This window comes from Pezoporus wallicus, unplaced genomic scaffold, assembly GCF_028554395.1.
Source record: "Pezoporus wallicus isolate ANWC-B61680 ecotype Strahan unplaced genomic scaffold, APGP_CSIRO_Pwel_v1 contig_4309, whole genome shotgun sequence".
Classification (NCBI taxonomy): domain Eukaryota; kingdom Metazoa; phylum Chordata; class Aves; order Psittaciformes; family Psittacidae; genus Pezoporus; species Pezoporus wallicus.
Genome location: NW_026638191.1, coordinates 3,016,521 through 3,030,777, shown reverse-complemented (window position 1 = coordinate 3,030,777; position 14,257 = coordinate 3,016,521). Strand labels below are relative to the sequence as shown.

General features: G+C 51.4%; 1 protein-coding gene across 4 annotated transcripts in view; it reads right to left on the bottom strand.

Moving 5' to 3' along the window:
* NRG2 (neuregulin 2) overlaps positions 1 to 2,938 on the bottom strand; it is a 152,183-nt gene extending 149,245 nt beyond the window's left edge. For all 4 annotated transcript variants that reach the window (XM_057409887.1, XM_057409886.1, XM_057409888.1 and 1 more), the window contains exon 1: positions 2,447 to 2,938. In XM_057409887.1, the coding sequence (XP_057265870.1) occupies positions 2,447 to 2,876 (430 nt within the window). In that variant the 5' untranslated portion in view covers positions 2,877 to 2,938. The remainder of the gene's footprint in view (positions 1 to 2,446) is intronic.
* Between the last annotated feature and the right edge of the window lie 11,319 nt (positions 2,939 to 14,257).

Genomic DNA, 14,257 nt, shown 5'->3' with positions numbered 1-14,257 from the left:
AGAAGTCCACCCATCACCTGGCTCCCTGACTTCATAGTATCCCTTACAAGGCTGCAGCCTGGCTGTGCCTCAGAGTGCACATCATGCCTGCACACTTCACCCCCTCCCAACTCTGGAGTTGTACTCAGCCACCTGTACCCCTCCAGATCTCCCCTCCCAGCAGAAACAAAGGAGCAAGAGGGCAACTATGGCCTGGTTTTCCAGTCTCCCTTTCCATCAGCTTGGGTGCTATGAATCAGAACTTCCTGCCAGGAATGTCACCTTCAGCAGTCACCTCTCAGCTGAACCGAGAGCATGGAGTGCTCAGGGAACCACAAGTTCAGCAGGCTGAGGCTCCTGTTTCATCTTCATCACTGAACCAAACCACAGTTATGACAGTTCCCAACCACCAGCTCTTATTTTCCTTCTGCCACAGAGCCCTGCTGAGACAATGCTCCCAACAACCTGCAAGAGCCCCTCAGCCCAGAACCCTCCTCAGACCATCAAAAATATAGAGACAAAAGCATCAGCTCCAAGAGGGTGTCACAGGCACAATGACATCCCTTAACTTGTTGTTACATCAACCTACATGTTAACACTTTGGGCCTGATCCAGGAAGCAATGGAGCAGCCTCTGTTCCTCTTAAAGTCATACCCTGCTGCTGAGAGATGTGCGCGTTCGAAATCCTTGCTTAAAAAACTCAAACAATAAAAGCCACGTGCCATTTGCTGTGGTTTCATCAGATGATGAGACCACAGAACCAAGAAATTCCCCCATTTCCCCTTTTTGTAACTCTGCAACAGCTACTTCACAAATTATGTTCACGATGGCCCACATACAGATGCACATGAAATTAGTTTCTTCCAAATTAGTTTTCTCGTATGCAGTCCAAGCCCATTTTCCTCAACAACATATTATGATACGCAAGGTTCCACCTTTCTCCCAGGAAACACATCTTCTAAATTTATCTTTTGGATAACTAGAAGAAGAGACAGGTCCGGCTGTCAAAATCTGGGGTCAGCAGTCCTGATGGCAAAGTATTCACTCCAGAAACACCTAGTTACTAACACAACAACCACAACACTCGTGTGTTCATTACAGAGGTAAGTATAACTTGATGAGGCCCTTTGCTTTTAATGAGGCAAAAGGCCAATTAACCTGATGAGGAAGTACAGCGTGCTGTCATTGACTGGGGGACCTGGATTCCCTGGAGATATGCCCTGTATATCATAGAATAACAGAATCACAGACTGGTTTGGGTTGGAAAGGACTTAGAGCTCATCCCGCTCCAACCCCCTGCCATGGGCAGGGACACCTTCCACTAGAGCAGGTTGCTCCAAGCTCCATCCAGCCTGCCTTTGAATACTGCCAGGGATGGGTCATATCCTCATAATCCACCGAAAACGAGAGATTCAGATCCATTTCTAATGGCATGGCGCAGCACTTGGAACTGCCCGGGTTAACACCGGCCTTCTCCGGATTCTGTGACACAGTATCTGAGCGTTCAAGCTGGACCAAGGGCCAGCCTGGCATTTCTGTCAGCTCAGATCCTAACCCTGGGAAAATGCAGTCATTGTCTTTGCCCGGTCCCCCACAGCCCAGCCCATCGCAGGTATTCGCCCTGCCGGAGGACAGCACGGGAAATCCAGGCGCAAAAAGAGTAACGCTTCCCGGTGGAAGTCATTTCATAATCGCGTTCACGGAGGTGGTGGAGGATCAGAACACAGCATGCACACAACAGGAGAGCAGCGCCAGTGCGTTGTCAGGAGACATCTAAACGCACTGAACGAACAAAAGAAACCCCCAACTTCACACCGCGAGGCCGTTATTTTGAAGGAGGAAAAACTTCCCGGCACTTAGGGCACACCTCGAGAGCCAGCATCAGCCCCCGGCCCTGCAACCCCGCAAAACGGCCCCTCTCCTCATCAGTAAACATGCCCCGGGGCGGGGAGCACATCAGGCAGCACCGATGCGCGCAGAGCGAGCAGAGCCACCACCGCACGCCGGTTCCGGCTCTCCCGACCTGGAGCCGCCTGCCCTCACCCGGGCGAACAGGGGAAAACGGCACCCGGGGCGGGGGGCGCTGGAAAAGCGCCGAGAACGAGGGCTCCAGCGCGCTACCGCCCGAAGGACAGCCGGCGGCCCCGGGCGCAGAGGCAGCCGGGCTGTGGGCCTGTCCCCGGGGCTCGGGGCTGCGCTACTGGCACGGCGCCGGGGGACCGGGGCAGGACCTTGAGCCGGGAGCCCGGGGGAAGAGCGCGGCCGTAGTGGCCGGGCCCGGTGGAGCGCATCGGTCTCCGGTGCAGGCTCGGCTCCCGGTGCCGGCCGGCGGTGAGGCGGGGGGTGATGGCCGGGCACCCCTCTTCAGCCCCGGGGGTAGGGACCCGTCGCCCCGCGGCAGCTCCCCGCCGCCGCTCCCGCGCGTCCCCCGGCCGCCGCCCCCCTGCCGCCGCGGCGCGGCCCGTACCGCAGTCGGCGCAGAGGATCCGCGCCACGTCCCGCTTGAGGTTCTTGCCGCTGGTGTCGAGCGGGGCGAAGGCGGTGCGGAAAACGAGCGGCTCCTCGGTGGGCTCCAGGAAGAAGATGTAGCGGTGGTTGCGCTTCACTTTGAAGCAGGGAGCCTTGGAGCCCACGCTGATGAGCTGCTCCCGCTGCAGCCCGCCGCTGTTGAGGGGCCACAGGTCGAGAACCTTGACCAAAACCCCCCCGGCAGCACCGGCGGCTCCGCGGCTGTCATTGCCGCCGCCGGCGGGGGGGCCCACGGACTGCACCTTGCCCTCCAGCACCACCGCCGCCGTGTACGCCTGGTCCTGCACCGACTTGAGGCTGGGCGAGTAGCAGGCGAGGGAAACGCCGAAGAGCAGCATGGAGAAGCCGGGCGCCGGGTCGCGCCTCATGCCGCCGGCTACCGCTCGCTCCCCGCCGGCCCTGCGGCGGCCGGGCTGCGGGGCTGCGGCGCGGCGGGCGCGGCGGGGCGGAGCGGAGCGGCACGACGCGGAGCGGCACGACGCGGAGCGGCGCGGATCCTCCTCCGAGCGAGGGAGGTGGGATGCGCTCACCGCCGCCCCTTCCTCCGGGATGCTGACCCCCACCTGCCCCCTAAAACGGTGATTCCCCGCCCGGGACTCCCCCCGCCTCGGGGATGCCCGCTGCAGCAAAGGGGATCCCTGCATCCCTGCATCCCGCCTCCTGAAGCGTTGGGGGTCCCGGGGATGGAGGCAGATCGTGCTGTCTCCATCTCAGCCGTGGAGCCAGCCCCTCGCCAGGCCCCCAGTCGCCTGTCCAAGATGCCATCAAAAAGGCACGCTTTTGGGGGAGGCTGCAGGTGCGTGATTTGCAGGGCCAAGGAGCCGGGGGGGGGGTCCTATTTTCCCGATGTTTTTATGGAGCGGGGAGATTTGTGCCTGAGATCCCCTGTGCACCTGAAGAAGAGAAGACATTAACCCAGAGACAAATGGAGTAAGGTAATAGCTGAGGAGACAAAGCCTCCTTTCATGCCCTGATGCCTGCTGTCTCTTTTTAATAAACAAGTGCTCTTCCCCTGCAGTGGTTTCCAGGAGGAGTCAGTTTAATCTCCAAAAAGTGGCTTATTTCAATTTATTTTTCCAAGCTGATCCTGAAGCATCTGTACTCACAAAGCCTCACCGCCCAGATGCTACGGTGTGGAAGGGATCTGAGGTGCTAAATTAACAGCAGAGGACTTCACAGTTGTTGTTGCACAGGATTTGCGTTGGCAGGGAGGGGCCATAGTCCCACCGCGGTGGAGGTGACCTGGAGGCAGAAAGCCGGGCTCAGCCTGAGGCAGAGGGCTGGAGCACAGACTGGAAGCAGGGACACGGCTCCTGCCCCAGTGGCTTTACAGCCTCAAGAGAATCCCTCAGCACACCCCAAAAGCACCAGCTCTTGGAGTGCATCAGGGAGAGCAGAGGAACACAGAAGGCAAGATCCCATTTAACACAGTGCAGCCAGAATCATCAGGAAAAATGGGAAGGGAGCAGAGCTCTGTGCCCAGCACAGGCACTGCCAGCTAGCTGCTTTTCCTCCTCTCCAAGGGGGATAACAGCTCTCTGAGCAGCTCTGCCATTGCAGGACCTTGATGCTTCACAAGCAGCACAGTGTGTTAACGGCAAGGCTTGGGGAGCATTTCTTGTGTGCTTTTTCTCTCGCTGACTCTGATTCTCTGTGGCTGTTTTCAGATGTTTTTGAAAGCTTTCTCTCCTGCCCTGTTTGGTGACAGTGCAAAACTGCAGAGGAACACAGGTGGAGGCAGAAGGGACCAGGAGTGTTTCCAGTGGCAGATGGAAGGACAGTCTTTTGGATTCAGGAAGCTGCTTGAAGGAGTAGGGAAACCACCTGACCTCCCTCTGTTTTTGACACAAATCCTTGTGGAAATTCCCCTATCCCTAACACTGCTCAGACAGCAACACAGGTTCTGCCTTAGAGGGAAGGAGATACTGGACAGCATGACTGGATCTGGAGCTCTCCTACTCTACCCTGCCTCTCACCAGAAAAGATGGTTTAATTCCCAGGCATTTGAGTTGCTAATCCTTGTCCTCTCCCTGCTTGCAGGTTGAAATCCCAGTGGGACCACAGTGGTTCAATCACTGAGAGAAATTCAGCACAAAACACCTGTGAAGCCTATGGGGCAGTCCTGAAAAGTGAGGGGTTTCTTTGTCTCTGGGGCATTTTGGAGTCAAGGACACTTGGCCTCATAAAAAGGCACTGGCCACATCTCCTTGTAGCAGTATTTTTCCTTCTGTTCAGCCTAGCTCTTGTGAAGACAACTAGTCTTCATCACCAGAGATGCTTGAATTTCTTTTACCATTCCCTGCTGCTTCTCCCATATAAATGGAAAATCATTCTTTTCTGTAGGTCCTTGGGTATTTTGGCACATGAAATGAATAAGGCAAGGCCTGGGTGCAGTTACCAGCCCAATCTGAACACTGGTTTCAGAGAATAAAGCCTAAATAACATACTCTTCAATTGCCTTGCAAAGACTTGACCCTGTTCACAGAGTAACAGGCTAACTAAGGTTGGCAAGGAACCTCAGGAGGTGTGTGGTCCAAGCCCCTGCTCATAGCAGGGCCAGCTGGGGTAGCTCGCTCCAGGTCATGCCTAACACAGGCTTGAACCTCCCTGGTGAACTTCTTCCAATTTTGACCACCTTCATGGTGAAAAATGCTTCTCCTTATCCCTAATGGAAATTCCTGTGCTTCAGCTTGTGCCTGTCATGTCTTGCCCACCTCTGCCCCTCTACCACCTCTCTGAGATGGCCACCAGCAGCTCCAAAACCTCCTGCTCTCCAAGCTGAACAAAGCCAGCTCAATGAGGCTTTTCCCAGATCTCCTAACCTCCATCCCCTGACCTCTGCAGCTCTCATTCTAGTCTGTCAATGTCTTTCTAGCTGGAAAGTCCCACCTCAACCCAACCTCCAGCTGGGATTTCCAAATGCCACTTAGAGGGGAGGGATCCCTTCCCTCACGCTGCCTGTCGTGCCCTGGCCCTACAGCAGGTTTTGTGGGCTCTAGGAGAAGTTCTGTTTATTAGGGAGAAGACCAGCAAGGGGCCAAAGAACTTCTTCAACTTGCTGCTTTCAGGTGGCTTATGCTTGCCTGCAAGTCATGCTTGCGTTCGCTACGGATCTCAAAGAGACAGCTGGAGGGAGGAGGTCCTAATTCATACTCCAGGGCTGGAGGCTGTGTTTCCTGGGGGATGATGGGGATGCACAGGGAGATAGCCCAAAGTGTGCAGGGACAAGGCTGACCATTACCCAGTGAGGGCAGCAAAGCCAGGCAGGAGGTGCTATGGTTTTGTTGATGGGAAAGTGCACAGGGAAGAGTGATGGCTTACATCTAGCATGCCCATGGGCTGGTGATACTGAGTCACATCCTTCCCTAACATTTCCCTCCCAGGCTTAGCATTGCCTGGTGGCATAGGCAGTGATCAGGATCCTTTGCCTCTGGGCTGTACCATGCATCACCATAGAATCGTAGTTTGGGTTTGAAGAGACCTTCAAAGCTCATCTAGTCCAACCCTCCTGCAATGAGCAGGGACATCTTCAACTAAATCCGGTTGCTCAGGACCATGTCCAGCCTGGCCTGGAATGTCTCAAGGGATGGCACATCCACTGCCTCTCTTTTCAAAGCTTTCTAGAAAGATCTCAGACGAGCAACAGTGTTGGGGCTCAAGCATTGTGCCTTGTTGCAGGTCAGGGAGTTGCACTGATTCTATCTGCATGGGCAGATGAATAAAAACCTTTGGGCTCCACAACCAGTTTGCCAAATAGAACTTCTTAAATCTCACCCTTTGCTTCTAGATACATTCCCTGCAGCTCTCGTATCTGCTCATCAGAGTAGAGACCCTTATCCCCATTTCACTGTGACTGCATCACCAGCTCTCACATCTTTGTGACCTCTTCTGCTATGCATTTGGTCTCAGAGTCTCCTCCATGATTGTTATCTGACATCATCTTTGCTTAGGCTCAATGCTGACATTTTCAAATTTTCACCCTGTGAAGGATGGTCAAAACTGTGGCGAATTTAAACACTTCCCAGCTTCTTCCCTATTCTGCAAAATCCACTGCGCCTTTCAGTAAAGAGGCTTTGTGTCTGTCATCAACCAGAAGCCAGACCTTTCTGCACCAAACCATCTCAATGCAGTTCTTGAATACTTGTGTCTCTGGCCCATCCATACTACTTCCCTTCTGGGATTTTATTTCTTCATCTTCCATGTTTTCCCTTTGTCAACCAGCAAAGTCAGCTCATTCTGCATTCAGGCACCAGCTGGGATCCTTCATGAAGAGCCATTATTTCAGAAAACAGCTGTTTCATCCCCTGGCTGCTTTAATTTCTCCAAAGCCTGTTTCTCCCCTACCTCCCTGCTGTGAAAACCCATCATATTTGGACCATGAAAGGAAGATGGAGATGAGCTCAGCCCACATCCCACCCTTCCTGGAGGACTCCAAGAGGTTTATACCCCTCAGACGACTGCTGCAGGGGCTGGTTTTTCATTCACCTTTAGTTTTGCTCCTCCAATTTCACAGGGTTGCTTGCAAGACAAATCACTTCTCAGGTCTCTTTCTCTCTGCCAAAGGAGTTCCTGGCACAGAGCTCTGCCTGGTGACAGATGTCACAAAGGGTAGTGTCCCAGGAGATGCCACTAAGGATCCCTGTGTCCCTCCACACTTCAGGGAACCCTGAAGCTCTTCTAAAACGGCATCTGCAGACTGACTAAGCAGGACCATGATCAAAATAAACCATATCTGGCAGTCCTTCCAGGTAGATAAGGACTAAGATGGAGAGAGACCTCTGAAATCTATTCCACTGGCCTGTCAAAGGCTCCAACAAGCAGAAAAGGAAAGCAAGACCCATTCCAGGAGTCCTCCACCAGCAGTGCTGCCATGGTCTCCGTGGTTTCCTCAGCTTACTCCTTCCCTGCTCTGCTCCCATATCTCTTGCCTATAAATGTCACCTCCTGGACCAGTGCCAGCTGGGGCAGGACCAAGGGATGTAGCTGTAGTCACCAGTGCTGCCTCTCCCAGAAAGAGATCATGATGGCATGGAGGCGCACTGAAGCTACCCCTCCTGCCCTGAGCTCTAAGAATATTGTCCTACTGGCTTGCTGTGAGATCCTCAGGAGTCCAATGAAAAGTTGGGCACCTTCGCTGTTGGAAGACAACCCAGTGCTTCACTAGAGGAATTAAACCTATCCCAAGAAACCTGCTCTCTCTGGGCATATGGCAATCCAGGGGAAGAAAAGCCAAGAACACGTGGTTTCCCAGGGCAGAGAAGCTATTAGGGTTCCCTGAAGCCTCTTTGTGCCATATTAACCCAGGTGCAAGGAATTAAAAATCCACTCATCCGTTGAGGAATTAAGTGTTTCTTATTTGCTGCCCTCCCCAACAAACTTATTCACTCCTTGTCCACCCACACCAGCAGGAATGATGAATGAAGACAAAATATAAACAATTCGGCCTTGTCTTTTTCCTCCCAACCTTCCAATCAGATGTTTCAGTCCATACCTTAGCACCCTCATTTGGCCTCTTGATCATCCTGATGCATGCCTATACAGCCTGGGCTCACCGTGCCTCTCACACACACTGTTTCTTAGATTTGTACATCTGCACATAATACATTTATTAGCAGCTCCAGTTCTGGGAGGGTTTCACACCACTCAGGATGGAGGAGACAGAGGGGAGCCTGCCTCTGAAGAGCAATTGCCACGTCATCACTGCCCATCGTGTCCAGGCCAGAGGACTCCTCTTGTGAGACAGGCAGATACAGGCATCAGCAGAAAGCTTATGGACAGGAGACAACACTTCTTGTCTGTGCTCCCTGCAAAGAATCTCACACTGGTTTCAGTTGGAAGGGACCTTAAAGCTCATCCAGTTCCAACCCCCTGCCACAGGCAGGGACATCTTCCACTAGAGCAGCTTGCTCCAAGCCCTGTCCAACGTGGCCTTGAACATTGCCAGGGATGCATGAGGGTGCATCTTCAGCTCCTGGGCACTGCAGTCCCCAGTCTCCAGGCCATCACCAGTGACTCTCCCCCATAACTGTTTTTTCTGCCAGCTTCTGATTTTTCTCCCTTTTCCCTTCTGTCTGCATAACCTCCCTACACTCACCCTGTGTATTAAATAACTACCACATTTACACCAGTGTACACCACCAGTTGGTGGATTCAGAACCAGTTCCTTATGGAAAAGTTTCTGCATTATGAAAAAGACTTGAGGAAACAGTTTTTTATTAGCAGTTTGGGCAGGAAGCCAGAAGGACTGAAGGGGTGATGGAGCCTCATCCCTCACCTTGCCATCTTGCCATTTGGAAGGAGAGCTGGGACTGGGAGAGAGGTGGTCTGTGCCCAGGCTGCTGCATGGGAGGGGCAGGAAAACCTGGAGATGAGATCTGATTGTTCCTGGCATACCAGCCTCTCATCCTGCACCTACCAGGGCACACTGGAGCCATTGGAGTCCACTGGAGTCCTTGGACTATCCAGCCAGGACATCAGGCTTTTAGGTAGTAAGGTCCTGAGTGCACCCTCCTTGCTGTGATGCCCAGGTAGCTGGATCCTACCCACAGGGCACACCATGACACTGCCACTGTCCTCACACAGGTAAAGGGATGCAGACTAAAAACCAAAGACCAAGTTGCTTTTCTTTCTTTGCTTCATATCACAGTGTAATCCTGCACTCTGCAGTTTAATTGTGTCCTTATGTCTCCTTTTCTCAATGAGTTAATGAAAATTATTTCGGCTCCAAGGTGGAGCACGGAAGCCTCACTCTGTGCTGAGCTTGAAAGCAAAATACAGCCCAAGAGGCGCATGAGCTGCTGCTGTGCTGGGGAGTGATGGGTTGAATCAGGCTCCTAAGCCCCTCTAAGTATCTGAGCCTCAAGTTTCAGTTTTCAGCTCCCTCTCCTCCCTGCAAAGTGTTCAACAGCAGTGGGAGGTTACAAATAGAGCAGCTCATCTGCTATGATCCGTGGGCACACACGTGCATGTGCCAGAGCCTCCCTCCGCAGGCACTTCGCGACATTCCCCAACATATCCACGGAGCGACGGCCACGGGCTCTTTGCCGGTCTGTAGCTCCCTCCTCAGCCCTTTGCTGTGCACGTCCTGGCTGGAGCCGAGGATGAGGACACAGGCAGCAGCACCACACACAGATTAACCCTGCAAAGTTAGGGACAACAAATCGTGTTTCCTCATCCAAAATTCATCGCCTGGGAAAGCTGCCCAGCCAGCTCTGCCAAGAGAGGTGCTTCCGTGGGAGTCTCTGCTTGCTGCAGGAGTGATGGTGTACAAGCATCAACACTGCTTACCTGGCCAGGCGATGCTGTCATTGCCTACTCTGTCCTGTCATGAAATGCTGGGAATAAAGGAACACACATACATGCTCGCTGGGTTGGGGACAGGGACTCAGAGGGGGGGATAATGGAGGTGATCTCGTTTATTCTGGCTGAGAGGATGGTAAGGGTGAATTAATGGTGGCCAAAAACTCCCTGGAGGGCAGGTACAGAGGCAACAGAGCCAAAGTCTCCTTGGTGGGGCATGTCACAAGGGACATATCCCTAAGCTACACAGGAAAGAAAAACTTGTATTAAAAGTCATAGTTTTAAAAGGAAAAAGAAAGCCTTTGGGACTGGCATCCTGTCTTGCAGCATCCTTTGCATGGCCTCTGTAGGGAGGGTCGTGATACTGTGGATCCCAATGCTCCTATAGAGCTGTGAAACATCCCTTCTGGTTGAACGTGGGGGAAGACCTGCTAAAGTGTTGGTTTGGAATACAAAAAATAAATAAATTAAAAAAAACTAATAAAAAATAAAACAAAATAAAATAAAATAAAAAACAATTCAAAGCATTCTTTTCCTGAAAACTGAAAAAAAAAATCTCAGTTCAAAACTGTTTGCCCCAGCCCCATAAGCAACCTTGCTCCCTGTGAACAGGGCTGCATGCAGTAAAGGACTTGAGGAGGAACTTGCTGTACATTCATAAATCCCAGCTGCCCTAAGGGAGTGGCTTGTCTGGTACTTTGAGAAGACATTGGGTGAGGGATAAACAGGGTGCTGATCGGGACAGCAGCATGATCTGGACAATGGCACCAACAGTGGGGCCCCAGATGATGGTCTTTAATGACAGCTTGCTTCTGCGTTTTCTGTGTGTACAAGCACGCTGCTGAAAAGCGAGGAGGGATGGAAGTGGGGAGGCAGCCCTGTCTCAGCTTTGGACCCTCAAGGTTGTAACCTCTACTTCTCTACCTGCTCAAGTGCAGCATCACATTGGAAACATGCCAGCTAGGAGCTGGGAGAGGCAGTTTCTCAGTGGGGCAATGGGAAACAGTGTGGGGGGACAGCAGTCTTCATGAGGAAGACTGACTCCTGAACTGGAAATATCCCACTGCTTGGGACAAGGTAATAAGGGCTGGAAAGTGCTAGCAATGAAACCCCAAACTCACTGCAGGGATGGTACCTGGAACATTCATTAGAGTTACAGGATGCCAACAAGACAAATTTATTTTTCAATATTCCTGGTGGATGAGGTAGCCCCGTGGGGAGTTTGGCCGCTGTAAGCCACGGGGCACAAAGGTCCTTTTCACACACCTCCCTGGCCATGATGAATCATGGCAGCTCTGACCGGGAGCTGTGGCAGAGCTACACCAGTCCTCCAGTGCCAGTTACCTCAAGGCACCCAACAGGCTCAGCAATAAAGAGCCTGAAGAGATGGCTTTACCAGCAACAGACCATGGTCCAGGAGGGAGAGGTCTCCACAGGGCAGCCACCTGTCTTCCACTCACACAGGCAGAAAGCTGAAAAACAAGCTCAACCATGAGCTGCTCTTACAAAATAACTTGTTCCACCTTGGCGTCCCTTCCTGCTCTGGACACAGCAGAGCAAGGACATGGGGACATGAACTGATAGAGGAAATTTCTGTCAATGATGTGACAAGTTAATGCTCCCACTGAGACAACACTGCAGACAGAAAACTACTTGATCAGCAGTTTTGGGCCGGCACCTGGGTACTATCCTGATATTAAAGTGGTGAGAAATGATGGGTGAGATGATGGGTTTGCATGTCTCTCAGCAGGGCGTCTGAATGCTGCAGAACACACAAAATCATTTCAAAGGATTGTAAAATATCTAGTCCATGATTTGGGAACTGCCAACACCCTTCCATGCTTAAGGAAATGCGGTTTAAAGCAGTGGGAAAGAATCACCAGCCTGCAAGAAGCTGGATGGATGAGGATGGATTCACAGCCCACAGACCCCAGCACCTCCGTAGGTCTGGAAAGAAGAGCAAGACTCTCAGCTGATTTGCTGCACAGCTATACAAGTCAAGGACCTCCAGTCATGCCTGTAGGAACAGTATCCCAAGACCATCTGGGCACAGCTCTGGAGAAACAAGAAAGGCAGCATGAGGACAGTGGGAATTGTACAGCAAAAATACAGGAGTGTCCTCATCCTAATAAAAGGCCAAGTAGTGCACCAGGAGTCAAAGCCAGCTCTCCCACCAAGCCAGCTATGGCCATTCTCCTGCACAACCCTGGGGAAGAAGCACCTTCCCAGCCAATGCCCTGGGCATGGGAAGAGGGAAAGGCAGCAACAGGCATTGCACTGCTTCAACTAGAGAAAAGCAAGCCAGCTGGATCTGGAAGGTAAGCTGCTATAAAGCAGGGTGAGCGTAGCCCAGTCCATATGGGGATAGGTCTCTGGTGTTAGGCCAGGGCACTGTAACTTTTAGGGGTTGCATAACCTTTGATAACTACTGTACATGATGCTGGGCTCTACTCCTTACTCCTCCTTAGGAGGCAAGGAGCAGAAAGCCCTGGTTTTGTAAATCTTTGTCACTGAACACTGAACAAGATTAGAATTTGGTGGCCATTTGTTGCTAGTTTTCAACAAAACAGCAGCCAGCACTACTGGATTATGTGGGGAGCTGGAGAACCAAGAACTGGCCAGGATCCTCGCTCCCTGAAGGTGATGACACCGCAGAGTTTTCCATGGCCAAAAAGAGAAAGAACTGATGAAGGGGAAGCCAGCTTGCTGAGAAAAGGGTAGCAGGGAGACCTGCAGGCCAGTCAAGAGAAAAGAGAAAACACTGCATAATTGGAACAAGCCATCATGAAAAGTTCCAAACTTAATTCACTTGGATGGGATTTCATGTGGTGCTTACAAGAATTAGCACTTTATCTTTGCAGACACAAGAAACAAGAACTTGTTCTGCCATTGTGCAGTCACTGATTCCCTTTTTTCCTCTTGCTTTTTTCCTGAAGAGCAAGCAGAAGAGGCATCTGTACAGCTCACCATGGGTTGTGGGCTGCTGTTGTGGGCAAGGAATGGCTGGTATGTCCTCAGGATATCAGTCTGTAGCAGGTGGCCAGAGAGACACAAACCCTTGGATCTAGGCTGTACCCAAGGTCAGCCTAGATCCAGCTGTGCCCCACTGCTGAAGACCTGGAAGCCAGTCTCCCTGCAGGGAGCCTCAGTGCTCAACTGGAGCATCAAAGAAACCAAAGTGACTTCTCTGGAGAGAAGCGGTTACAACTGGAGGGCTGTAGTTAACCGTGGCCAAGCTCTTCCATTGTTATTTCACAGTTGCTTGATGTTCTGAAAGATATTCAGAAAAATTACTTTAACTGTCCTGTGCCAAACTGGGCGAGGGTGAAAAAAAAATTGGAATTTGGCAGACATGTTGTTCATTCAGCATGTAGTTTGGATGACGTCCAGTGACTGACACAGGAGTTTTAACTGATCTGGGAGACTAAAACCCATTCACAAATAATTTGATTTAGGGTCACTGTGATTTCTTTTTATAAATAATTTTAATTGAGATGTATTTTTCTAATTAGGATCGACAGGCCTAATAGCAACTCTATTGTGTGCACAGCTCATCGTTCCCATCTTCGTAAATGACTTACAGATGTGATGTGCTAGTTTCTTGTTCACTGCACACGATGGGGCTTGTTCACAGGGCAACTGATGCCCCACAGACAGTGCACAAGCCATGCTGGACTCCCCTCTCCAAAGGCACGCTCTGAAGAAGACCCAGATGGAAAGCAAAGGAAGATTTCACCATCCAATTACATGCTCCAATTTGGGGGCTGGTCTAAGCCTTTGTGCAGCTTCAGACATCCCCACACTGCTGTAACTGCCTTCTAATTTCTCTGGCTCCAAGAGATGGTAATGACAACTTTGCTTTGCTTTGTTGCTCTAACCTCCATCATGGCTCAGGAAACACTCTGAACCAGAATATAATCCCTTTTGGACCAAGGCAAAGATCTAACACATCCTGGCAGAAAGCTGTGTCCCATGGCAAGTCTAAACTCAGATCGCCCAACTAGCCTGAATAGATCTGGAGAGACTGCAAGAGAATTCGGACAGCAGATGGGAGAAGAATGGCTCTGCAACTTGAATGCATCTTTCTTGGCAGCATCCTTCATGTGTGACAGCCTTCTCTTTGACTTGCATAATAACAATTGCATCCCAGCCACTTTCGTTACTAATTGTATCTGTTGTTTGAATGGCTCTTAGATTCCCTCCTGTGATTATAAATGTTCATACAAGTTCCTGGAGTCAGCAGTTGTTGTTTTGTAGCTGAATAACAGGCTTGAGCTCCAAACTTTGAGATGCTCACTGCGATGATCAGATATGTTCTTAAAAGCCCTCCAAACTGGATTCCCAAACAAAAGTCCCATTGATCCTAAGCCTGAAATCCCAGCCATTACCCTGCAAACCTTCTCCCTTGTCTTTCAGAGGAACTGAGACTGGTGTGATAAAGGATGACTAA